This window comes from Leopardus geoffroyi, chromosome B3 (genome assembly GCF_018350155.1).
Source record: "Leopardus geoffroyi isolate Oge1 chromosome B3, O.geoffroyi_Oge1_pat1.0, whole genome shotgun sequence".
NCBI classification, from domain to species: Eukaryota; Metazoa; Chordata; class Mammalia; order Carnivora; family Felidae; genus Leopardus; species Leopardus geoffroyi.
In genome coordinates, this window is record NC_059337.1 from 18,894,434 (window position 1) to 18,921,114 (window position 26,681).

At 40.1% G+C, this 26,681-nt stretch overlaps 1 protein-coding gene across 2 annotated transcripts in view; it reads left to right on the forward strand.

Moving 5' to 3' along the window:
* Positions 1–23,344, forward strand: part of ASB7 (ankyrin repeat and SOCS box containing 7) — a 50,727-nt gene extending 27,383 nt beyond the window's left edge. The window contains exons 5-6 of one of the 2 annotated variants that reach the window (XM_045448803.1): positions 5,616–6,221; positions 21,698–23,344. In XM_045448803.1, coding sequence (XP_045304759.1) covers positions 5,616–6,221; positions 21,698–21,837 — 746 coding nt within the window. In that variant the 3' untranslated portion in view covers positions 21,838–23,344. Of the gene's footprint in view, positions 1–5,615; positions 6,222–8,586; positions 15,043–21,697 lie in introns of those variants that run through there. The other variant, XM_045448804.1, reaches the window with a different exon arrangement.
* Positions 23,345–26,681: the final 3,337 nt, after the last annotated feature.

Sequence of the window (26,681 nt, forward strand, 5' to 3'; positions counted from 1 at the left end):
TTACAGAAAGGCATGGACATGAAGAGACAGGGATTATGGGAGGGGCCACCTTAGAATCATTCTGCCATAAACAGTATAAATGTATTTTCCTCCTTTTCATCTCTTAAAGACAACAATATAAAACAAGTATAAAACTGCTGTTAGGCTTATGTAGAGATGTAATATATTTGACGATGGTAGCACAAAGGAGAGGGGAGGGGAAAAGAGCTGTATTGGAACAGTTTCTATGTACTGCTGGAATTACACCCAACGTAATAATAGGAATGAATAATAGAAGAGAAATCAGTGGGATCGAAGATGGGAAAATGATGGGGAAAACTGATGAAGAAAATAAAAGACATATCACCAGTATTATGTATGGACAGATCCTACAGACATTAAAAGGGTAATAAGGAATATAATGGACACCTTTATGCCATTCAGAAGAAATGAACCAGTTCTTTCAAAGACACAAATTGTCAAAACTGACTCAAGGAGAAATAAAACAATTTAATAGCCCTATACTGGAGAAATTTTGTTGATAATTAAAACTTTTCACTAAGGAAACTTCAGGCCCAGCTGCCTTCTCTGTTGAATTATTTCAAATATTAAAAAAAAAAAAATAAACAGTAACAGCACTACCCAAACTCTAAGGGAACACTTCCAAATGTACTGTACAAGGTTTGCAGTGCCCTGATACAAAACCAAATAGACACTGAAAGAAATGAAAACTATATACCAGTATCCTTTGTGACAATAGATTAAAAAAAAAAAAAAATCCTGGACAAAATACTAGCAAATCTTATCAGTATACAACAAAAAGAATATTACATCATGGCCAACTACAGTTTACCCCAGGAATGTAAGGTTTAAGATATGAAAAGCATGGTAATTTCCACTGTCAATAGAACTAAAGTAAATACCAAGTGATCATTTCAATAGATGCAGAAGATGCATGTGACAATATGAAATACCCATTCATCAATAAAGACTCAGCAAACAAGAAGCAGAAAATAACTTCTAAAACCTAAGGAAAGGCACCTAAGAAAAGCTATAATATGCATCACAGTAAATGGTGAATTGCCTATTGCTTTCCGAGATCAGGAATAAGGCAAGAGTAGATGTTTTTACCACTTTTATTCAACTCTTGTTTAAATAAGAGGCCTGTGGATTGGAAAGGAAGAAATGAAGCTTTCTTCACACAGAATGTAATTATGTACATAGACTAGCATAACAAATATACAATAATATGCATGAACTAAAATTTAGTTAGGTAGACAATACATAGGTCAGTATATAATGAACCTTATTTCTCTATATCAGCACTTACTACTTGGAAAATGAAATTTTGAAACTGCATTACTATACCAACAAAACTTAAAATATTTAGCAATAAATGTAATGAAAGATGTGCAAGACCTACACACTGAAAAGTACAAAACATTCCTGATGGAAATCAAAGAAGACCTAAATAAATAGATACTTCATGTTCATGTTTGGAAGAATCAGTATTATTTAAAGTATTAGGGGATGGTTTCATGTTCATGTTTGGAAGAATCAGTATTATTTAAAGTATTAGGGGATGGTTTCCATTTTTAGAGGTGATGAAGTTCCAATCAAAATCCCGCAGGTTTGTTTGAAGAAATTGTCGATTCCAAAATTTATTGGCCAAAAAAGTTTTTAAAAAGGTTTGAGGATATATACTACCTGCTATCAAAACTTACTGTAAAGCTGCAGTAATCAAGACAAGCCAGTATTGATGTATGGATACACTTTTAGGTCAATAGAACAGGATAGGGTTTGGAAACAGACCCATACTTGCGTATGGTAAATGGTTTTCAGCAGTGGCACAAGCATAGATCATTGGGAAAAAGATAGTTTTTACAACAGATTGTGCTGGACAACTAGATATCTGTGTGGAAAACAGTGAACCTTGATCTGATCGCACTGTACACAGAAATCAGCAATAAGTCATTCTTCTAAATATGAGTTGAAAGTTTAACACTTCTAGGGGCGCCTGCGTGGCTCATTCTGACCCTTGATTTCACCTCAGGTCATGATCTCACGGTTCGTGTGAGTTCAAGCCCCACATCAGGCTCTGTGCTAACAGCACTGAGCCTGCTTGGGATTCTGTCTCTCCCTCTCTGCCCCTCCCCACTCACACATGCTCTTTTTCTCTCTCTCAAATTTAAAAAACAAGGTATAACACTTCTAGAAGAAAACATAGAAATTCTATGTGGTACTGTGTTGGGCAAAGATTTCTTAAATGGGACACACAAAGCACAAGCAATAAAAAACAAAAGTCGACTTCATCAAAATTTAAAACTTCTGCTCTTCAAAAAACAAAACAATATAGAACAAGAAAAGGCAATCAAGAGACTAGGAGAAAATATTTATAAAACATACCTAACAAAAAGCTTGTATCCAGAATATATACACAATTAAATTATAAACTCAGTTATGAGAAAATATAGCCACTTAGTAAAACAATGTGGCAATTTCTTGGGAAGTTAAACATGCACTTAATATGTGACCCAGCCAGTTCTTGCCTAGGTATTTACCCAAGTGAAATGAAATCATATGCACTTACAGATTTGGTTGTGAATGTTCACAGCAGCCTTATTCATAGTAGCCTCAAACTGGAAATAACACAATTGTCCACCTGCTGGTGAATCATAAATAAATGTGTATCCATATTATGGAATACAGTTCAGCAATACAAAGGCATGAACCTTTGATACACACTGATAACATGGGTGAATTTCAGAAACATCTTGCTGAGTGAAACAAGTCAAACACAAAAGTCTACACACTATGTGATTTCACTTCTATGAAATTCTGGAAGGGCAAAACTTTAGTGGTTGCCTGGGACCCAGAGTCTGGGCAGGGAATTGACTGTAAAGAGACAGGAAGGAACTTCTTGAGATGATGGAAATATTTTGATTGTGGTGGTGGTTACATGGCTGTATACAATTCGTCAAAGTTCATCAACCTCCGTTGAAAATGAGTGGATTTTATTGTACCTCAGTCAAGCTGTTGGAAAAAAAGAAATCCTATTGGTGGGAAGCATTTTTTATACACACTTTAAATTTTTTTCAGTAGATTTAAATGGATTTCTTGAGACTATACTATAACTTGTTTAAAATAAGTTGCACTTGAAAAACAAAAATAGAAAATAAAGTAAGTTGCACCTTGGAGGGAGGGAGGCTTGCTATAAGCAGACAAAGTAATGAGGTGGGTGGGGCTGCTCTGTTAGTGTTCAGAGAAAGTTTTTTCTCAGAAGGGACATTTGAGCAGATACAGATGAAGTGAATTGAGTTCAAAGAAATGTCTTGACATGTGCCTTGCTCCATCTCTTAATTTCTATCTAGATTTCTGTGGTTTCTGTTACTATCAGAAATGAGATCTTTTTCTTATCTGTTGCACTGGCTAATAATAATTCTTAAATTAATCTTTGTTTGCATCCTCAATGGTCTTCTGTCTCCCATTTGTTAATTCCTTGAGGACAGTAAGTATACAATTTCATGCATTGTTAATTTACATCTCTGCTGTGCTGTGTTTCCAGCGTGTGCTTACTTAATGCATTTTCATGGTTTTTCTGAGACTGAGCAGATCCTTGTTGTATCTGTTAATCTTTGTTTTTCCTAGCTCAGTATAGCACCCAAATGTAAGTAGCACCTAAAAAAGACGTAGTAAAGTGGAAAACTAAAGATGCTAGTGCCATTTCATGTAACATATTTTCAGTCTTAACTGTCAAATAGAGCAAGTATAGGATGCACACAGGACTGTGTGCTGGCACCTTAAAGACACCCCTGGTGGATGAAAAAAGGTGAGAGAAATGAAAGAAGGTATTCTTAAATCTGACAAGTTAAGAAAGAGGGTAGGAAGCAGCTCATTATAGATTAGAAATGGAAGTCTTGGCAAAATTCATTGTTTCATTTGAATTAAAGGGATTCTTTTAGATTCATGCCTGTCTTCACTTGGTCTCTGTATATATGGGAGGTAGGTTTCAGATGTGAAGGCTTCAGTGTCAGCTGTCTAAATGAAAACATTAGTAGCTGAATTTCATGCCTGATACCAGCAGATGGCAGCAAAATGCTTTGTTTAAATGTTCTTGCTTTTTTTTTTTTTTTTTCTTGCCTTTTTTTTTTTTTTTTTTTTTAAGTCACAGAGTAAATAGGTATTGTATCTTTTTCTTTTCGCAAAGGCCAATGCAGATGGAATACTCTTAGTTTCTTTAAATGGTAATACAACCTTTGGGTACTGTCAGTTTATACTAAGTGGTTTTATAAATTCAACTGACACAGCTTACATAAAAATGTTAACTTTTTTTTACAGGTTTTGTTAGCAACTACTTCTTAATTGTCATTTTTATTCTCCATAGTATTATTAATATTTTATATGTAGTTTTCTGCCTCACATTTTTCCTGAGGGACACAGCTGTCCTAATATAGTTTGGAATGAAATAACAGTTTAGTAAACAATACTTGAATGTTTAATCATATAACTTGGGAAGCTTTTCGTTTGTTTGAAAAACACTCATGAATTTCTCTCTTTCACGAACAAACCAGAAATTAAGGGTGATGTTTATAAGGAGAAAGCATTTTAATCCTAGGTAGTTAGGTCTGAACAATTTATTTTCACGTGAAATTGCTAGCCTCCAGGCAGTGACCTACATAGTAGGAAGGAGCACTTCTTCTACCCACAGCCCCGGAAGGCCAGCGGGAGGAGAGCTATACAGAACTGACCCTTACTTTCAGGAGAGATTGGGGGCAGGTGACAAGTCAGTGACATAGCAGATAGATTATTGTTGCTTTTCTTTCTCTTTTATTCTTTCCTCTTCTCCCTCCTCCCACCATCCCCTCCCCCCCCCCCATTTGTCTCTCTCTCTTTCTCTCCAGAAATCAATCCATTTAGGAGAGAGTTTTGGAACTGTTTTAGAAAATAATATTTATACAGTGCTGAGGTTTCTCCGAATTTTTCACCCAATGTGGTGTTTAATTCTTATAAACTCCACAATTCTTGTAAAACTAAGAATCCAGAATAGTCTTTTATCTTATGAAAACATGATTTATCAAGATCACTTAACATATATCTTACATGCTTTGGAATTTTTACAGACCACAGAAAATATTTTTTTTTTCTTTTTTTACCTAATACACCCTAAAACAACATGGCCTGCCAGACCACAGTACATCCGTAATTTAGAGCAGCAGATGTTGCTACACATGCTTCTCTTTAAGACCAAGAAACACAAGAGAAAATAAAACAAAAAGTTCAAAACAGAAGAGAAACATGAAACAATACAGAGATGAGAGAGTTGAGTAGCCAAAAGCAATTGGTTAAATTAGCCAAGAGAGGGGATGTGGCGATCTGAACTCTCTGTTTTTGCCCATCTATCTTTTAAATACTTTGTAAGTCATTTTCATTCTGTTAACCCAGGTTTGATAACTTTCTACCAAAATTTATTTTCCATGAAACTATGCTTCAATTGAGGAAAGAAGTACTTGATGTTCATTATAATGTTCAGTCATTTCGCAATTTTTATGGTAACGTCTTAAATGCCCTGTGCCATGGTAGAGACCATTGTTTTGTCTTCAAGTCTGCTAATGTTTTCGTTTTGGTTTTAACTCTAGCTGATCCTACAGTTAAGGACTTGATTGGAGGCTTCACTGCTCTTCATTACGCAGCTATGCATGGCCGGGCCCGGATCGCACGCCTGATGTTAGAGTCTGAATACAGGAGCGACATTATTAATGCCAAAAGTAATGACGGTTGGACTCCCCTCCATGTGGCTGCTCACTATGGGAGGGACTCTTTTGTCCGACTTCTACTGGAGTTCAAGGCGGAGGTCGACCCGCTCAGTGATAAAGGCACAACACCACTTCAGCTCGCTATCATCCGAGAGAGGTCAAGCTGCGTGAAGATCCTCCTGGACCACAATGCCAACATTGACATCCAGAACGGTTTCCTGCTGCGATACGCTGTGATCAAAAGCAATCACTCTTATTGCCGAATGTTCCTTCAGAGAGGAGCAGACACAAACTTGGGTCGCTTAGAAGATGGACAGACTCCTTTACATTTGTCTGCCCTTAGGGATGATGTGCTTTGTGCACGGATGTTATATAATTATGGAGCGGACACAAACACAAGGAACTATGAAGGACAGACCCCATTGGCTGTTTCAATAAGTATTTCTGGAAGTAGTCGACCATGTTTGGATTTCTTACAAGAAGTCACAAGTATGTAATTTCATTATTACTGGCATTGCATTTAAAATGTTCATCTTCTGAGGGGCTTTAGATGTTTTCACAACTTAAAATGACCAGACACTAATGATTCCTATTAGCCCTGCTTATTAATAAGTTATTATTAATATTCTACTTCATTCATCTGAAGTAAAAAGAAACTTCTAGATCACAAGGTTTCATACAAATTCAGTTGTGTTACTGAAAGTAACGGGTATGTATATAGGTTGAGATAGGAAATGGAGAAAAGGACAGACAGAAGAGAAATTTTTAAATTCACTAAGATCTGTGTTAGAACAAAGCAGTTCTTGCTGGTCATATACATAGTCGTTCAGGCTTTCATGGACTTCAGCTTGAGGAATGAGAAGGAGAGTTTGGGATTTTAGGTTCTATGTCTGTGTAAGTGTCCTAGAATTTGTGCTTTCTTGCTAAGCTGTTGCTCACCGTTTTATTGTTTCTTTGCTGGCTTCCTATGATGTGACCCCACATGTGATGAACAGCAGTGTTCCTGATTTAGGGATACTAATAATACAGGTTAAGGATGCTAGAAGTTGTTGTAAGAAAAGATTTTTTTGTCAGTAGGAAATTTGGTGCCACCGTCCCTGGTCCACATGACTTCCACTTTCGACACGGTTTTGTGTGGGCACTTCTTCTTAAAGCCTGGAGGCATATGACCTACCTCATGTTGTGGTGCACATGTTTGCATCATTTTTCCGGCAGGGGTATTGGTTTGTGCGGACACCGCCTCCTTCTCTTGCTGGATGTCCTGTGTGACTAGTCAAGTGTGTGTCTCAGAGCTCAGCTTCCAAACATGAAGCTAAAGTCTGTAAACAAAATATATGATTTTACCAACTGCTGCACTTTTTAGTGAATTCCTCTTTCCTCGCCTGATTTTTACCTTTCAGTCATTAATAAGGAAGAAGTTAGGGTACCAGGTACCGAGGGGTAAGGAGTTTACTTGACCTTGTAGATAATCTGCCCCCTTGTTTGGAACTGAACTTGGGAGTAGAAATTTGCAGATTCTTTCAGCAAGTTTTCTAGCAGTCTAGAAATGAAGTATAATTTGAATTTTGTATGTTTGTAAAAAGGAAAAGACATTATCACCACTGGGTGTATACACACTAAAGCATAAAAAGAAATAACACTCAGGATCTAACGTGTGCTGTCCAGTAGGTCTTTCTGCGTGGTCTGAAAATGGTCTGTCTGTGCTGTCCAATATGGTGGCTGTTGTACACTTGTTAATGGCTAATGCCACTGAGGAACTGAATGTTTTTAATGTTTATTCATTTTTTGAGAGAGAGACAGAGCATGAGCAGGGGTGGGGGCAGGGGGCAGAGAGAGAGGGAGACACAGAATCTGAAGCAGGCTGTAGGCTCTGAGCTGTGAGCACAGAGCCCAACGTGGGGCTTGAACCCATGAACTGCAAGATCATGGCCTGAGCCGAAGTTGGACGCTTAACCGACTGAGCCACCCAGGTGCCTCAAGGAACTGAATTTTTAATTTAACTGTATTGACTGTAATTACAAGCGCCTGGTGTTTCCCATGTTCCACAGTACAGGTCTGTGTGCCTTGGGAGAGGTGTTTTGGGCTGATTGGTAGGTGGTCCCTTGCTGAGAGCTTTCTAGGCACGGGACCTCTGGAGAGATGGGAGATGTTGTGTATGTTGGTTCCTCACCAGTTTACTCTGACTCTTCAGATCCAGGCCACATTTTCTGAAAAGTTTGCTGTGAAATTTCAAGTGCTGATTCTTTTCAGCAAATTTTCTAGCAGTCTTCATGCATAGACTGGGAGAGGTATTGGTGTTATGAGAGAGAAGATTACTCTTGAACTTGAGCTTAGGATTCTGTCATGGTAAATAGCCTGTGAAGTATCTTTTATTCTTTATACATTCTGAATATGTTTGTGTTCTTGCTGTCATTTTTGTCTTAACTTCTCACTAGAGACTCCTGGTTTTATTAGCGTGACTGCCTTCGGGAAGGCATATTATATACATAAATGCCTCAGCTCCTTTTGTTAAATACCTCACTCGGCAGTTAACAGCATCAACTAGAGCTAGGCGGCCCAAACTCAAGCCCTGACTCTGCCACGTGTCAGCTTGGGCAGGTTACCCAACTGCTCTGTGCCCCAGTGTCCTCTTGTTAGCATTAGGATAATTATATCTGTTTTACAGCCTTGCCATGTGGATTAAATGAGTTAATATTTATAATGCACTTAAAACAGTGCCTGGCACATTTTAATGGCTATGTGTACTTTTCTAAATAAAATAATTAAACGGGAGTGGATGAACAGCAAAGGCTGGCTTGCTTCCAATAGAGCGAATCCCCTAGATTCTTATTCTCCCCTTGCTTCCTAATTTCAGCTTGGTGGACTCTTCTGTAGTCTGCATATGGAGACCCAAGGAGGGATGGGGGGCGCTGCCCTTTCCCATCAGCCTCAGAGCTGCTGAGTTACAGCACAGAGTGCTTCTGGGGAGCAAGACTGTTGAGTTACAGAGAAAACTCACAGGTACCTTTAAAATTAGGGGCACATGGAAAGAGTTATGGGGTTGCCTCTTCGTATTTGAGATCTCCTGCTACACGTAGAGTGGAGCTGTGTACCTGGTAGGCCCTCAGGAAATGTGGGTCAGCTGGTTGACTGGTGGTTGGTGGCCGAGCAAACTTGGTATGCTTTTCAGAAGTGAAGGGCCATCAACCTTTTGAAGGCTACGGTATCGTTGTGTTCAGGTGCCTCAACATAGTCCATTCCTTGTTGACTCTCCAGTGATGTTTCCTGCCAAAACCAAAGTTAACGTTTCTGCTTGACCTGTGCATCATTTATTAGATTTTCTTTTCCTAGTGAGTAATTATCTGTTAGAAGAACCAACTGTAACTGATGCTTTTTGGAGCTCTCTACTGAGCTCTCTTGAAAGCCAGAGTGAAGGAAGGTCGGATAGTTCAGGGAGCACTAAGTCAAATCTGCAAGCTCCTTCTGGCCTCCACAACACCATTGAGCACCAGGCACCGAGCTGTTGGCTTCTAATCTGAGACCCCTGAGGTATAAGGATGGCAGAAACGCCACTTGGTGGTCTTTATTCAAGTCTCTTCTACTGTTCATTGCACCATTGTGACTAGAAGCAGTTTATTTAAGTTAGAAGAGCTCAAGACAGTTATAATCCTATGGAATCTAAAAGCTACTGTGGCTTTTTAGAAAAATTGCTATAAAAACTCTGATACAAACCGCATAGAAACAGAACAGGTCGAGTGGCTTAGGTATAAACTAGTATCTGCTGGTGCCTTGTTGACTGTGGGTAGAGGCAGAAACCATGAAGAACTGCTGGTACTGTTCACCTGCAACCAGACTTCCAGAAACTTCTGTTTCCTAGAATGGCTGGAACTCGACATGGTCTCCTCCAGAAAACCAGTCAAGTGAAGGAGCGGCTTCTTTGTGCCCTGGAGCAAGAATGTGGATCACTTTGCAGGAGGAAAGATGTTTCCAGCTTAGAGAAGCCAGTTTCTGTTCTTTTAGTTCTTTTACTTGGAAGAAAAAACGAGAAAGTGAACAACGGAACAATGCAGGTGTGACTGATCACAGGTAGAAATGGTAGTGGAGACAGTTTGCAGCAGACACCCATTTGTTGGTAGGGAGAGGTCCATTTAGGGCTGAGTCCCTGGATGAGGAGTTAAACAGCCCCTTGCACCAAAGCCACGGCTCGGGTGAGGCAACTAGGGTGCGGGTGCCTAGGGCACAAAATTTAAGGAAAAACTCATTCTCAGGATCATGCAAATGAACACAGGTAATTAAAGGAGAATAATTTGCACATAGCGTCAAACACCATTACGGAGCAAAGAGGATCCTGGAAGCTCTGGTCTATGGAAATGGGCTCAAATTCTCCAGCCTGAGGGAAGAGCAGAACATTGTAGGAATGTTTGCCCAATTCATAAAAGAAAGTAAACATTTATGAATAAAAAAAGGGCAAGCACAAGAAAATGTTAAAACAGGTACAGTATTAAACGTGGATAAAGACTATTTCATCAGTAAAGTCTACCTTGAGGATATGGTTAAATAATAACCAAACTCAGCCTGAGCTATTCGATTGTAATCCAGTGCCCTTTTACCCCTTATCATCTCCCTGTGCCATAATGTAAATTCCCCTCCCTACTCAACATACCTACTGACCAAGGAGTTACTCGGAATGTAAAATCTTTGAAGAGAGAGGAATTCCACAGGAAAGCTGAACCTCAGGCATTGACCAGCAAGAACTTTTAAACTTATGGGGGGACAAAAGGGATTTTAATTACCTGCATGCCTGGAATTTTGTTCGGAGAGAAGTAGTGAGGAACTTAGTTTCAGGGGAAAGCCTACTTCTTCATGCTCAGGCACAGATCACACATGTGGTCGCCATGGACTTTCTTCAGCCAGCCACCTCTGCAGGAGAAGGCCTCAGGACTGAACAGAACTGGTACCTGCAGCTCCTTGTGCACAAGGGTGTGGAAATTGGAAGAAGGTTTTAGAGAACAGAGTCAAGTCAGAGTAGAGAGGGCAGTAAACAAGATGGCTCCCTGCTGGAGAGCGCCACTTGAACAAGATGACTCCTTGCTGGAGAGCGCCCCCTGAGAGGAGGCTGCCTCCATGTCTGATGGGCTGGACTGTTTGAAGAACAGGTGCCGTGTTGTGCTGCCTGCCGAGGAAATCCTTCAATTGTAAGGCTTACCCTTTCTGCACAAGAAGGAAATGTTCCGAAGGCAAAGTGGAATCAAAGACTTGTGCAAGCAGCAAGGTCAAGAGCTATTGGAGAGGTTGCGCTTGTCACCCATTCCTTACTTTGCCAGTGACATCCACGTCTATACTTAACTGTGTGGAATCTACCTCTGCAGAGCTGCTATTTCATTAAGGCATTAGAGAGGCAAGATTTTACCACCACCATCAAATATTTTCGTTAGTTTTAAAAGAGCAATCATAGTTAAATTGCCTGTCTGATAATTCCAGCATCTGTGTCATAGCTGAGTCTCCTCTGATGCTTGGCTTTGTCTCTTCCGACTGTTGTTTTTTCTGGCCTTTTAGCCTGTCTTGTAATTTTTTATTGAAGCCAGGCATGATGGATCAGGTAACAGGAACTGAGGTAAATAGGCCTTTAAATGTCAGGTTCTGTGTTAACCTGGTGAGGAGCTGGGCTGTGTGCTGTGTCTGCCAAGGCTGTAGGTGCCGGAGGCTTCAAACTCCCGCGTCCTGGCTTTTGTCTCCCCTCTTGACTTTGGGCTTCTCGGAAGTGTTGGCGTCTCGCGGCTCTTTCACATGCACCTGTAGTCCACTGTCCTCACACCGGACCCCTGTTGCTGTGGAGGCAGGGTGTGGGCAGGCTAGCAGTCTACAGTCTACAGATGAAGATCTCAGTGTATCCAGGGGCCTGTGTCCCTGGGCTGTGGCCTTCATAAGCGTTTCTTAGTTTGCCCCCTCACGCCCCCGCATCTTTCTCCTCCTCAACACGTACACCCCTTGGTGAGACCGAAAGCCTGTTGGGGGCTGAAGTCAGAGAAATGTTCTTTCTCCAGGTGGGATAAGACTCTGGTAATGTGTTTCCTTGTAGAGAACAGGCCTTTGTTATGGAGAAGGTTCTGGGCATAGGTCATATGGTTATTCTTGCCCTCCCTTGCTAGAACCACAAAGGGGTTTTTATCAGCTATTCACTGTGAGAACCTGGTGGGGCTCCTGAGTAAAACTGAGAGAACAGGTGGGGGCTCTCACTGTCAGGCCAGTCCACACACAGCCTCAGGTAATTCATCAAAATTATCATTTAAGTGTTTCTGCCAGTTCAGGGCTCTGACGTCTTCTGCACCAGGCACACACATCTCCGCAGTGACTCTCTGGATTTGTTCCTCTCTCCTGATTCTGTGATGGACGTTTGCCCTGGGAGGTCTGTTCACGGGTGGGCTGGTCCAAGGGAAGTCATTGATTTTGAGCTTGTTCAGCTTTTCCTTCTTACGAGGATGGGAGTGATGACTTCCAAGCTCTTGACATGTTTGGGAGCTGAAACTGGAAGTCTGTTCATTAGTTTTATCATTGTTACTTACAATGTGGAAACTATCCTGTCCGTGGTCATTTGGGCTGAGTGGTGATCTGCCCACTGGAATTGAGAGGCACATCTCTCCCATTTACCATTCTGAAGACCTCTCAGCTCTGCCTGTGTCAGAGGTGCTATTAAATTAGGTGTATCTAATGGTGGAGAGAGGGGCTAATGGTTCTTGACCCTGTGTCTGACTTGACTAAAAACACTTGGGCAAGCCGCTGGGCCTCCCCACTCCCCCTGGTTCTCAGTGCCCCACCTCTGAACCATGGGGGGATCAGACCATAGTCTCTGGGGTCTCTCCCTTCTTAAAATTCTTGCCAGTAACCACTCTTAAAGGGGATGGTTTCCTGCTGCTTGAGATTTTATTTTACAATTTATGTGCAACAGTGCAGACTCCCCGGGGGTCCTCGAGACCGTTTTAGGTGCCCATGCAGGCAAAACAGATTTCCTAGCAATGCTATGTGATTTGCCTCTTTCACTGCACTGACATTTGACCGGGTGTGAATGCAACAGTAGGCGAACCTGCTGGCTCCTCAGGCCATGGCCCCCAAGGGTACCAGCAGTCCTGGTGCTCTTCACCGCCGGGCAATCTCACTAAAGAATATTCCAGTTCCATTTAGGGATGTCTTTGACGAAGCAGTAAAATTAATCCCATTAAATCTGATCCCTCTGCGTGTGTGCCTTTTTAATATTCTGTGGAATGGAGATGGAAAGTATTCTCACTGAGTTGTAGAGTGCTGTGATTGAACTGAGGAAACGCACTCCTTTGAGTTGTTTGAGCTACACCAGCAGCTTTTGTGTGTGTGGAACACCCATTTTTACCTGGAAGGGCGACTGACAGCCACACTTATAGCCATTTCACCTTGGATATTTGGCAGACATTTCCTTGTCACCCTAAGGGAAACAACTGACAGTATTTATGGCAAGCCATAAAATCTGAGCTTTCAAGTGAAAATTAGAATTTTGAAAAGCTTGTGTTTGCTACTGTGACTTTGGTACGTTCCCAATACGTAAAGACTTTTTTGAGATCAGCAGTGATACTAACAAAAGTGATTTTTTGATACCATATAATGAAATGGGCCACCATTTGGAAGGTCTCATAACGTAGTGAACTGTTCAAAGGGCAAGATGGACCAATGGATTTTAATGTGAAAGAGTACAAAAGGTTCATTGATTTTGTTTCAGATTTCCTATTGCAACTAACCTTTAAAAAAATAACACTTGTCGAGTTTTGGTGAAGTATCAAAGATGATGATTATCTTAAAAGGCTGTGAAAATATTCCTTCCCTTTCCAGTTATGTGAGGCTGGGTGTTCTTCACTTACTTCAATCAAGACCGCATATCACAACAGAATGCAGGAGCAGATCTCTGAATCCAGCTGTCTTCTATAAAGCCAGACTTTAAGAGATAATTTGCAAAAACATGTAAAACAGTGCCATTCTTCTCGTGAAACCTTTTTTGTCTTAGAAAGCAGCTTCTTTTTCCCCACAAAAATTTACTTCAAGTGATGATGAATTTATATTACTGTTATTTTTATTTTATTTATTTTGTTGTATTTTTTTAAGATTTTATTTTTTAAGGAATCTCTACATGCAACGTGGGGCTTGAAGTCAAAACCCTGAGATCAAGAGTCACAAGTTCCACTGACTGAGCCAGCCAGGCGCCCCCCACCCCATATTACTGTTATTTTTAAATGAATCAATGAATACGTTTTAAATTTCTCAATCTTCATTTCTAAGTGTGGCAATACTGATAGATGTAACCCACACAACAAAAATTCTTTGAGGTGCTCCAATTTTAAGAGTGCATAAAGGCCATAAAACTTAAAAACTTTGAGACCTAATATGTATAACCTCTCTATTCAAATTTTTAAGGACACCTTGTTAGCCTAGTGTTTTCAAATTTGGTGAATCTCTGATATATTTCTCTTTGCAGTTACAGTTTCTCTTTCTCTATGATCACATAAAACAACGCCTGGATAAAATGAAATGCTTTAAATTACTACTTGCCCTATGCCAGCATATTTACAATTTAGGATCTCTGGAGATCAGTGTTTGCTGAAGTGTGTCTGTAAAACTGTGGTTCTATCAGATGCATGAGGGCAAACAGATTCATTATTCAGATTAATTTGGAGGATTAGTAAGTACCCTGGACTCTAGATCCCACTTCTAGAGAGCAGCATATCCAAGGCGCAAGAAGTCCAGTAAATTAACCATTTTATTTTGTTCACTAAACAGCTGAACAAATTACACAGCATCTTTTATTCCTGTGGCAAGCTCTGGTATAGATTTTTTCTTACAGCAAAGAATATGCTATCTGGGTTTGTGTTTACTGTCCTAAGGAGTCCAAGTTGATGCAGCGATCTGTGTTTCCAGTAGATGCTGTTCATAGACCTGAAGCAACCACTCAGTATGCTTCAGTGGTGCGTAAAAGATAGGACTGGGTTGTATTTCAAATTGTATAATTTAAGAAATTAAATGGCTTATATTTCTGAAAAAAAGATTAGTTAGAAGGGAAATGAATTGGGTAAACTGTTTTGGTGGAGACTTAAATCTGTCAAGTACGTAAGCTTGTTACTTTCTAGAACAGCATCACAGGTGTTTAAAAACACTGTTTTAGGGACGCCTGGATGGCTCAGTCAGTTGAGTGTCCGACTTCAGCTCAGGTCATGATTTCATGGTTCGTGGGTTAAAGCCCGGTGTCAGGCTCTGGCCTGACAGCTCAGAGCCAGTTTGGGATTCTGTGTCTCCCTCTTTCTCTGCTTCTGCTCCACTCCCACTCTGTCAATCTCTCTCTCAAAAATAAACAAACATCAAAAAAAAAATTTAAGAACACTGTTTTATAAACACTGCAGTAATCTGAAGTGTGTTTTTATTTAAATAGTCAAACACTATGTTTTAGCTGCAAAGTTAAAGTTCCAAAACAGTTTCGAACTTTAAAAAGTAAGAATACAGGTCATGACTTTTTTTTTTTTAATTTTAAGAAAATTTTAGGCTGTGGTGTTCTCTGCTAAATCTAATGGAACGACAGGCATGTCATCAGATGATCACATAAAACAACAGCTTTATATCAGGTGCCCTTATTCCTGTGTTTCTTTCAAATGCTTCTTTAATCAATTTCTTTGATTTTTTTTTTTTTTTTTTTTTTTGGTAGGATGATATCAAAACAGTGTTACCTAGTATAACTCTTTGGAGAAATCATTTATGTAACACATTTTACCTAAGGTGATTTTTGATTATTGATTTTTTTTCCCCAAAGAAGTTGGGAATTTGCCAGACATCTACATTGTAGTCTTGATAGGCTTTTCAGTACCAATTACTAAAATCACTTTTAGAAATAAATAGTACACAGTTCTAAATCAACTTATCCTACATTTTAAGGTTCTTTGATATAGAAAGTATTACCTTATTCTGACTTTTTTTCATGATACTAATTTTGCTTTCTGAATTTTTTAAAAATACTTATTTATTTTGAGAAAGAGAGTTTGTGCACATGTGTGCATGAGCCAGGGGAGGGAGAGAGAGAACCCCAAGCGGATCCACACTGTCAGCCCAGAGCCCATTGCAGGCCCAATGCTTGAACTCACAAACTCTAAGATCATGACCTAAGCCAAAATCAAGAGTCACTTAACCGACTGAACCACCTAGGTGCCCCTATATTGCACTCTGCTTTTTAACGTAGGCTTCTAGAGATTTGTCACTTGTTAGGAAGCAATATTTTGTTTGGTGCAAATGAAGAATGTAGGTCAAAGCTCACTTAGCCTGTGGAAAAAAATGTAACCAATGGACAGATGTCATCAAGGCTGATACTGTATATATTTGGATTCTAAGGCTTAAATTATTTTACAATACCATGATTTTTATTTTAAGGCAAGGTAGAAATTGCCATTGTCCTATGAAGTAAGATTTGTTGAACGCATTTCTTTTTTTTTTTTTTTTAATATTTTTTAATGTTTATTTATTTTAAGAGAGAGAGAGAGAGAAGGTGTGAGCAGGGTAGGGGCAGAGGGAAAGGGATACACAGAATCAGAAGAAGGCTCTAGGCTCTGAACTGTCAGCATAGAGTCTGACCCAGGGCTCGAACTCATGAACTGTGAGATCATGACCTGAGCCAAAGTCGGATGCTTAACCGATTGAGCCACCCAGCTGCCCCTGTTGAACACATTTCATACTGAGTCCCTGTGAAAGGAAATCAGAGAGAAGAGCAAAGGAATAAAACATGTTTATGGTAGGATTTTAAAATGGGAAGCTGAAGTAAAACAGAAGTATTGGGAGACCATCCCAGATGCTGACCTGAGGTGGGGAGGTGCTTGAAGGGACAAGCTGGATTGTATAAAGCAGTCCAGAGGAGGCTCAGTCTTTCCTTGTGTTTCTTTCCACCCTCCCCTCTGAAATGTCCAGCCTCTTCTCCCTTTCTCCCAAAGAAGACTGGGACCTTTGTTGTGCTTTCATTTTCTTTACTTAGCTTATACAAAAATGTTTTGCCTATCCTATCATAAATATGGTAATGGTGATATCAAAAGGAGGTTGTTTAGGACATTTAATTTTCTAAATTATGCTGCTGCCTGGTTTTGTAATTTATCCTAGACCAGACCCTTCAAAAGCTGATTTCCTACTTTAGACCAGCCCAATTATTACTAATGATGGGCTTCTTTACCAAATGGAAAGACTAATAACCCTTTGAACTGTTATGCAATTCCATTGTAGTTTGTTAGTGTGAACACCTTATAGTGTTTCTGCATCTCCCCAAGTGTTTATGGTTCCTTAAATTATACTCTTTTGTGAGATTCCCCCCCCCCCCAGGTCTCCCTTGTTACAATCCCTTGGACAAGGCAGTTGTTATTTAGTAGGGTAGGAATAATTTTCTGAGACACCTAATAAACACTGTGCATGTGCGTATTGAGGGTTTTTGTTTTTGTTTTTGTTTTTGGTTTCGTTCTCTTTATTCTCTTCCTCTGCCTTCTTCTCCTCTGCCACTGCTGCCTCCTCTCCCCTCACCCCTTTAATCCTTGGGCGGTGCATTTTTGAGTACATAGTAGGTGCTCCGTAAGTACTTTTGAGTGATGTATTGACAACAAAATAAGTACTTCTTTTTCCATCATGACCTTCCATTCCTAAAATGATACTCCTGAAAAGATAGCTCCTTAGTCTTAGAAATAGCAGTAATTACAACAAGGAGTCCTTACCACTCCTTACTATTTAGCCTGCTTTTCATGCAAGATTAGTTCAGATCTGTATTTGTGTATTTGTGGCACCGTTGTAGAAGGACATCTCTCCCGTCGTCACTGCACAGCTGTTTACACAAGGCTCTTACACCTCTGCTTGACTCGAGTCACGCAGTGATTTCCAGAGTGCCATTTCCGTCATTTTGCCCAGGGTCTTTTCCCCGTAATGGATTACCAGTTGCTCCCATGGTGTCAGCTAGGTGTCTCACTATCTTAACACCAGGAAGATGGAGACCTCAGCTTCCAAGAAGAGTCCTCTTCTTTTCTGGGAAGGAGAAGTAGACGTTATCCTTACGAGTATTTACAAATTACCATTTTAATATTTATTTACCGAATACTTAAATAGCTCTTACTGTGCCAGGAGCATGTTAGCAAAATTTACTTTTTATGCTGGTAGAAAGCCTGTGATGTAGGTGTTACTATCCTTGGTTCATGGATGAAGAATCTGAAGCAGGCGGCTGAGTAGCTTGCCTAGGACCGCACAGATTGAAAGTGGTGGGGCCAGGACTCAGACCTGGGCCATCTTGCTCCAGGGTGGATGCTTTTAACCACCAAGATAAGCCTCTCCCATTAAAGGCCATTCTGCAGACAGGGATTATACATGGTCAAGAAATTTCTAAAAAATCAGATTGTCCCAAGATAGGCAAAGATTGCCACAGCACAACAAACTGCTTAAGGAGAAGGAAAATCAGTAGCAAATTGAGTAAAACTGTCTGATATTTAGACATAGAAAGTACATCTCTCCCTGGGAAAGGCCCATGTGGAGATACCTTCTGAGGATGATAGTATTTCTGTAGCTGCATCCCTTGGATTAAAGTTGCTAGCTTATCTTTGCCTTCTTGCATTTTATAATAGACAATGAGGAGAGCCAGTATTCTGGCTGAGGAATCTTCTTAACCAGATCATTAGGGCATTTACTACATTCCACGTTACAGCAGGGGACAGTGTTGCCAAACTTTCTGCCACTAATGAAAGATTCCCCTTTCCTCCAGCTTCTAGTAACATTTGAAACATTCTTTTAAGCCCTAACAGCCTCCTCAGAACCCTTCCCTACCACCTGGTCCCACTGATAGAGCCACATATTTTAGATTTTTGTTTTTTTTTTTAATGGCAACACCCTGCTTCCGGGTCCCAGGATCTCAGTTATCGAATGCTACAAATTTTAGTGCCTTCACACAGTATTGGTGGATTATTTTGCTTCTCTGCTCCATCTGGAGTCACTTGACTGGGTCCTCTCCACTTTCAAAATGGTTCACTCCAATGGCTGGCAGTTTGGTGCTGGCATTTGGGAGCTCAGCCAGGGCTGTTGGGCAGTGAGTGACCTCAGTTCCTTTTTATAGACTGCTTGGAGTTCTTCGTGGCATGGGGGTAGCTGTGTTCGCAGAGTGAATGTCCCAAGGGCCAGGTGAAAGCGTGTCCCCTTCTATGACTTAGCCATAGCAGTCACATAACATCACTTCTGCCATAGTTTCAAGGAAAGGGCACCTTAATGGTGGTAGTTCTCAGTCTGTACAAAAAGAGCATGAGGCATAGGCGAAGGTGTAGTTACTTTTGGAGAGCATGGTCACCCACAAAACAGGACTATCAGAAGATCCCCATACATAATATTCCTTTGTCTCAATCCCTTCTTTTTTCCTTAGCTAAGCAAATTCCAGTAACATAGTTTTTCTACTTTGTTGGATGATATGTTTTCATTTAAGTGCGCATGTATACTCATACATGTTAACTTTGTCCTCACCTGCTTTTTTTGCCTGAATACATTGAGCTTATTCCTTTTATTAATGTTCCGTTTGAAAAGAACCTGCCATCTATTAGCAAAATCAGATTCTTTGTTTCGAAAAAAAAGAAGGTTCATATCTAACTCCTATTCTGGTTTGCATTTGCAGATCAAATACTGTAAGCATTTATTGAAAAATGACAATGATAATTTATTCTCTTCCTAATGGTAGCCCATGAAGGGTGGTGAAAAATAATTCAAAACAGGTTAGAAAATGATTTGCTGTTGACATGGGTGGGTTTTGCAATAAGTTGGCTGGTTTATCCCTTATGGACAAGCCTGTTAAGTATTTATTCATTCAACTAGTATTTATTGAGTATTGTGTCAGGCACTGGGCTTCCTTGGCAGCCAGAAGTGGTCTTGCCCTCATGGAACATGTGACATAGTGAGGAAAGTGGGCATTAATAGATAGTCACCAAATAAATGTAAAATCATAACCTTATTAAGTGCTGTAGTAGAAGAGAGCTCTAGAGTATCTGATGGGGAACCTGACTTTGTCAATCCTAACGAAGTGCTTTTTTAGCAAAGATTTGGACAATGGAGAAGACAAATCTTGACGAGAGACACATGAGTGTGTATGTGTCACAGCCTCACATAGATCCCAGGGCAGATATCCGTAGATACCCATGCACCTGTTTTACAGGCATTTCCAGGAAAGCAGTAGCTTCTGCGATTCTGTCAAGAGACCATGTCTTAAGTAACTCTTGGCAAGCACATGTTCATACAGGCTTTACAGAGCAGTTTAAGGAGCCCTTTTCATTTATGGAGAATTACTTAATTTTGAATAATGGCGATTGCTACAAACGAGGACAGTTCAAGTAAGGGGTATAAAGTACTAAGGATAGCAGTGGTTTCCCACGTAGGGCCTGGGGACCTCTGGAGCTCCACAAGACCCCTTCCCCATCTGAGGTCAGAACAGTTTTCAGAATACTGAGACATTACCTGCCTTTTTCATGTTCCTTCTTTCATGAGTGTAAGTGGACTTTTCCAGAGATGAGATGATGTGAATTTAGCACAGCAGGTTGAATGTAGAAGCATATATGAGAACTCCACTATCATCTATTAAGCCAGCCTGTTAAGAACTTTGCAAAAATGTGAAAGAATGTCATTCTTCGTATTATTTTTCTAAACATTGTTATTTTTTGTGCCAGTGTTATTTATGGCAACGTGTAATGAGCTTATTTTTATCTTTTTTTAATGAATACGTGTTTCTAAAATTTGCTTTACCTCCTAATTATTGATAGATACAACCCACATAGATGGAAGTTCTTTTGGGTCCTTGATAAATTTTTTAAATGCCAAGAGGTTTTGAGACCAATAAGTTGTGAGAACCGCTGAAGTATGGCATTCTACCTGACTTTGAGCATGTTACTTAATCTCTCTGAGACGCAAGGAGTCTGTAAAATGGGGATGATGATCAAAGTACTTCCCTCATAAAAGGATGAAACGAGTTAGGGTATGTCAAGAGCTTAGAAGAGTACGTGGCCCGGAGTAAGCGTTTGGCATGTTAGCTTTTGTTATTATTACCATTTAATATGGAAGCAGAATTTATGTGAATCCAAACACGACTGAGGCACTGCTGCTTCGAATTCTTGCCTGTGTTTGTGGTCATCTAAGTCGTTTTGGTAAAATACAGTGTTCCAAAGCGAAAGAAATTGGATTTTGTAATTTTTCTTTTGAGTGGCAGCAGCGGTTTTCATTGGCACATGGCCAGGGTGTGAGGTTTGAAGACACACAGCTTCAGAATAGTGTGGAGTGCTTTCTCCGCCTGCCTCCCTGCCCTCGCAGTCCAGGCCCTCATGCCCACAGCCAAGGTGTGCCGTGTCCGGAATCCTGGCGAGCAGGTGCGCACATGTTGTTTGAGAAAGCTCCCCGGAGATCGTGCTATCTTTAGGCTCCAGTGTCCTGGATGGTGAGCTGGAAGGAGGGGCCACATTAGACAGCATTTCATTCAGCCCCCTTACTTTTCAGATGGAGGAACTTTGGCCCAGAGGGATGATTTGTTCATACGGACTCACTCAGCATATTAGAGGCATCCCAGGATGAAAACCAGCATTCTGATTTGTAATGGAAAGAATACCAGCCTTAGAATCAAAAGAACTGTTTTTAGTCTCTGCTGAAAAGCCTTTGGTGGTCATCTGACATTGAGCAGTTTACTCCCATCCTTAAGACTTTGAGTCCTTATATTTGTAACATAGAGATGAAAATATCCATCCTCCCAAGGTTGTGAAAAGCATCAAATAAGACCTCCCACAAAGGTACCCGGGATGTGTCCTCTCAGTAAGAGTCTGTCTGATCCTTTGCATGTGAAGTCCACAGAGGGGCATATCCCTCTGAAATAAACAGTTGTTTTCAAAACTGAAAAGCCTGCCTTAAATACTGTACTTTGTAGCTTTGTAACAGTTTCTTTTTTTCTGTCTTTTTAGGACAGCCCAGAAACTTACAGGACCTGTGCCGAATTAAAATTCGACAATGTATAGGCCTTCAAAACCTAAAGCTACTTGATGAACTACCAATTGCCAAGGTCATGAAAGACTACTTAAAACACAAATTTGACGATATCTGATGTACACAGAACTGTGAGCAAGATTAGGAGTTATATTCCAGATACTTAAAAGGCTTTTTGCCTTGCACAAAGTATATCCTATGCAATTTCTGATTTGCTGTGAAGTCAGAAAGCAGGTATACACTTTTAGGTTTTTTGTTTGTTTGGTTGGTTTTCATGGTAGGGGAGGGATTTTTTTTATATATATATATATATATAAACACACACACACAAACACACACACACATACACACACACACACATCCCACATGCTTGAAGGTCTTAATTTGGTTTCTTGGTCCAAGTTTAAGAGGTCCAAGCTTTCTATACAATATTGCATTTACAAAACTTGTTTTTCCAAAACGACACAAGCAGGGCTGAAGTGGAGAATTTACCCTTTCCAAATTTATGGTTTCATGGGCGCGCACGACGGTATGAACCGGCAGAGCACTTGTTAAGGTTTGGAGGCACAGCTCCACCCGGGGTGGGGGGGTGGGGGGAATCCTGGGTTCTACTGGAAAATGCCCGAAGAAATTTTTAAAGTAATGCTGTCACCTCATTCATTTTTAATGAGTACAAATTGGCGGTTTCAAACTGTTCCTTTCCTAATTAATGTAGCTTTCGGATGACATAAATCCAGTACCTCTGCTTTCCTGTTGGTGTGCTCTTATTTTTTAACTTATTTTTTTAACAACTGTAGTACACTACCCGGAGACATTGGAACTCAACTTCTGTCTCTAGTTGAATCGTGCTTTTAAAAAAAAAAATTAATGGAAAAAGAAGATAACTTTATAAAGCCAGTGTGTTCTGTTTTTAAAACAGTGCCTCCGTGCAATACTCTTTCTGGTGTATTTTATCCATTATTTCACTTGATGTTTCTCATTCCACAACCGGCTCCAACATGCCCACAAGGACAGGAACCGCTACTTTTAATTTTAATTGCAGAACCATAGTGTGTCAGTTGCAATTTCCATTGTAAGCTTTGTCGTTCACTTTAAGCAGAAAATTTCATATCCTGGTGGTAGAGTCTTCCCTAAAAATAGCCCAAAATATTGTCAAACCATTTGGCTTTAACGGTTCAATAATTCGGGGTGGTTTCATGGTGTTTTCTTTTTTTCTTTTCTTTTTTTTCCTCTTCCCAGTTTAAAAAACGATTTCTAAAGGGTACAGTTTCGAATGGGTGCACAGTTGTAAGTCTGGTTAATTCCTGTTATGCTAATTAAACATTTCCTATTCATTTTAAGGTTATGCACAGTGAAACTCTTCTGGACGGTCGTTTTATTTTCTGGGTTGATTGGGCATACGTTTGCAGTGTAAACATGGTTATGATAATGTGTAACAACGGGAAAGGTTCCAGAAGCATTAGGGATCTATGATGATGCCCTTAGAAATGTGTTCTGTGCTTGATTTGTCATCATATTGGTTTCAGAAGAACCTTTTCAAATATCCCAGTATTGTTCTTAGTGCTTTGGGAAATTTCAAAATATTTACACACTAGTAATAAATTTGTTATCAGAAGTTTACAAGATGAAGGGCTTCTCTCGTCTGAATTTCTAGTCTTAAGTCATTCAGTATAAAACGTTTTCATCTGGAAAGTGCAAGCAGAATTAAGAATCTACTCTGGCTTTACATTTTTTAGAGAGCCAGCAGCGCCATTTTCTCAAGCACAAAGTCTGTTCTCTTGGATGCGGAGTAGCTTTGGTGTTGGGAGTATCTGATCTGCTGTAGGCATTGCATAGGTTTATGAAGAACAAGAACGGGCAGCTTTGGAAACAATGATTTGGGGGATTGCTGATGGGGTACATGGACTCTTTTGCGGGGAGCCAGTGAGAGCGTGGCCAGTTTTATAACCATTCCAAAACTAACTGGAACCTGATGGATAGAAATGGGTCATCTCCATCTTCCAAGAGAGAGAGTCCCTTTTGGAAGTGAACTGTGTTCTCATTCTTTTAACCAGTGCCCAAGTCAGAACTGAGACATACTTGCAGCATCAGGGGCATGGCATGGCCAGAAATGAATTGAGTGTTACTTCCCCCTCAAAGCCCAGGCCTTAGGGAGGCGAGGAGCTGGGAGGGCGCCTGGGACCCTGTACTCTGAGCAGGAATATTAACATTACCGTCACACAGGGCTTCTTTCCTCAAACGTGTGTATTCATTTATTCAGGTAGATTAAAATGACTTCTTTCCCCAGCCATTTGGAGGTTTCCAAACTAAGTTAGCCACTGAGTTTGAGTCAGGGAATTCCAAGTAAGAAGATCAGATTAAGGTAAATTCTTTGTTCTGTATTGCTGCTGCAACTTCGGAAAAAAATTATGAGAGCTCTTCCTGGAATTGAAATTTCTATTTAATGAAGAAGTGGATAATTCCATTGTTTATTGTTTGAAGTTTGATTTACCTCGAAGCTTAAAGAGAATGTTTTGGTTTTGTTAGTGAAATCCCAATCACATACCCTATTCAACCACAACTGAAACTTCAGTCTCAAAGGTGGTAACTGGTAGAATACAGGGACGAACATGCAGGTCCGCATTTGAATTTAATTGGCAGGGATGCGTTCTGTGGTCACGTCATGAGTTGAGAGAACAAGTATTTTCAGAAGATCAACTGATTGATTTTTCCTGAATCTTCACCACAGTGTTCCAAACATTATCAAATTTGTCACTGAGCCTTCTATGTTCCTTTTGGAATTTATTGTTTAAACCTATTTTTAAACCTTTATAAAAATATATTTGGCAAGTACACCAAAGAAACCAACTCATAAAAGATTATGATCATTAATGAACTGCCAACCTCATCTTTTGAAAACAGAAGATTTTTTTTGTGTGTAAATATTTGTGTTTATAAATGTACAGCAGAGTTAAGAGTGTTTTTTAGGTTATTTAATTCCCATATTTCTAAACTATTTACTACAGAATAATCCACGCTTGTTAGTTTGGAGGACTTGACTGTTTTGTTTTTTTTTAATTCATTATCAGTCATGCTTGGAACAGCATTTCCGCTAGAGAATTCAGTGTTCTGGCAGGAGAAAGAGTCCACATCTGGAGCCTGAGGAGTCTAGAGTGATTTGTCAGACGCACACCCTAAGAGACAAGAATGTATAGTTTCATTACCAGAGTGGACCGTATGCAAACAGATTCTAACTTCCCTGCAGGTTTGCTCAGTAGCCCAGAATGTGATTGGGATGAGGCCCTTTGCCCACAAATTTAGCTTTCATGTAACTCCTAGTGTTATATCATAATGTATTTTGTTCTTCCTTTGTAATGTAAGTTTTGCTTTGGGTCAATTTGAATTAAAAAAAAAAAAAAAACTTAAATCTGGTTTAAAACCCTTTCGGAATTGTGTTTTATTTCTAGTCTACCTTAGCTTTTTCATATTCTAGGCTGTTCGGTGAAAAGAAACGAAGATCTGTCTTTCATTCATCAGCATTTTAGATCATTGGGAACTGTATAGAGAGCGTGATCCAGAAAACAGCATCAGTTTAGATCAGAGAAGGCAGTTCTGGCCCCCTCCCCCAATCACTTATTTCGCCGTGTTCTGCATGTACCACCACAAAAGAGTGTTGATTGAGCACCGAGCCCTTTTGGGCCCAATTCACCTCTGCCTCATGCCTGCCACACCTTGACTGAGCACAGAGTTCGGACCACATTGTTTCTAAGCACAAAACAGTAGAATGATGAATTGGAGGTAGTTGATTAGTCTGCAGGAGATAGAAGCAAGACAACTCTGATTTCACACTTCCTTTATGTAATATAAACACAGTTTGATTCAGGAGAGACTTCACACTACTGTGAGTGACGGTGTGCTGAGGAAAAGGGAGGGCAGACAGTTGAGATGGAGCACCCCGATGCAGAAATAACCGATATTTTGCAACTAACTTTGTTGAGGACTTGTCCAGGGTTTGGCACAACCAAAGGCCAAGAATGGGACATTTGAAACCATTCCTAATGATCAGCAGGGGAGTTCAGATGTGAAAAATAGCTGTGTTGCTTGGAAATCTTGAGGTCATTCCTTTTCCAATATGATGTAAGTAGTGTTTTGTTTTTTCAGCTGACAATTTACAAAAATGGCTTACTAGCTATTGATAAAACAGATTATCTACTTGATAAAAAAAAATATTTCCACATCCCATGTAGCTGCGTTTCAGAGAAGAGAGAAAATGGATTTGTATCTGCTGCCTGTATTTATGTAACATAATGTAACTGTGTTCTCTTAACACGTCTTACAAATTTTGATGTTAGAACTTATATGAGCTTAAATACCAATAAACATTTTAAATATCCACTGCCAGATATTTAGGCCCGAGTTGCTCTAGAGTCCTAAGATACAAAGGTAATTGGTCTTTATTCGGTCATTAGTTATTTGGTCATTACCATTGAGATGTCTTAAGTGTTAGATAACTGAGGTGTCAAGTCGGCATATGGCGCTGCTGGATCTCATGACTTTTCTTGTACGCTGCTGGTAAATAGTATTTAAACTTTTGTAAATATATTTCTTTACTAAGGGATCATGATGCCTTTTATAGGTATTTCTTTATCTTCCAGAAGAACTCTGTGATTCCTGAGTGACAGTTAACATTCTGAATCCCATTTGGAAAGACTGAGGTGATCTGCGGGAAGGTCCTGTAAGAGATGGTCGGTGTGGGAATGAAACCCTGAGCTAGTGCTGCTGCTCCAGTGCTCGGTCTCTTGTCCTGAAGGAGTGTCACACTCAGTATTGAAATGTGCTCTTTTGTTTCATTCATTCGCTGACGCCCAGAGTGCCTTGTGCTGCGTTTTCCATTGCACATCCACAAACCATGCAATTTATCAATTCTGAAGATCCATTACGGGTAAAGGATCAGATTCCAGGGAATTACTCTCTTCTGTTGCA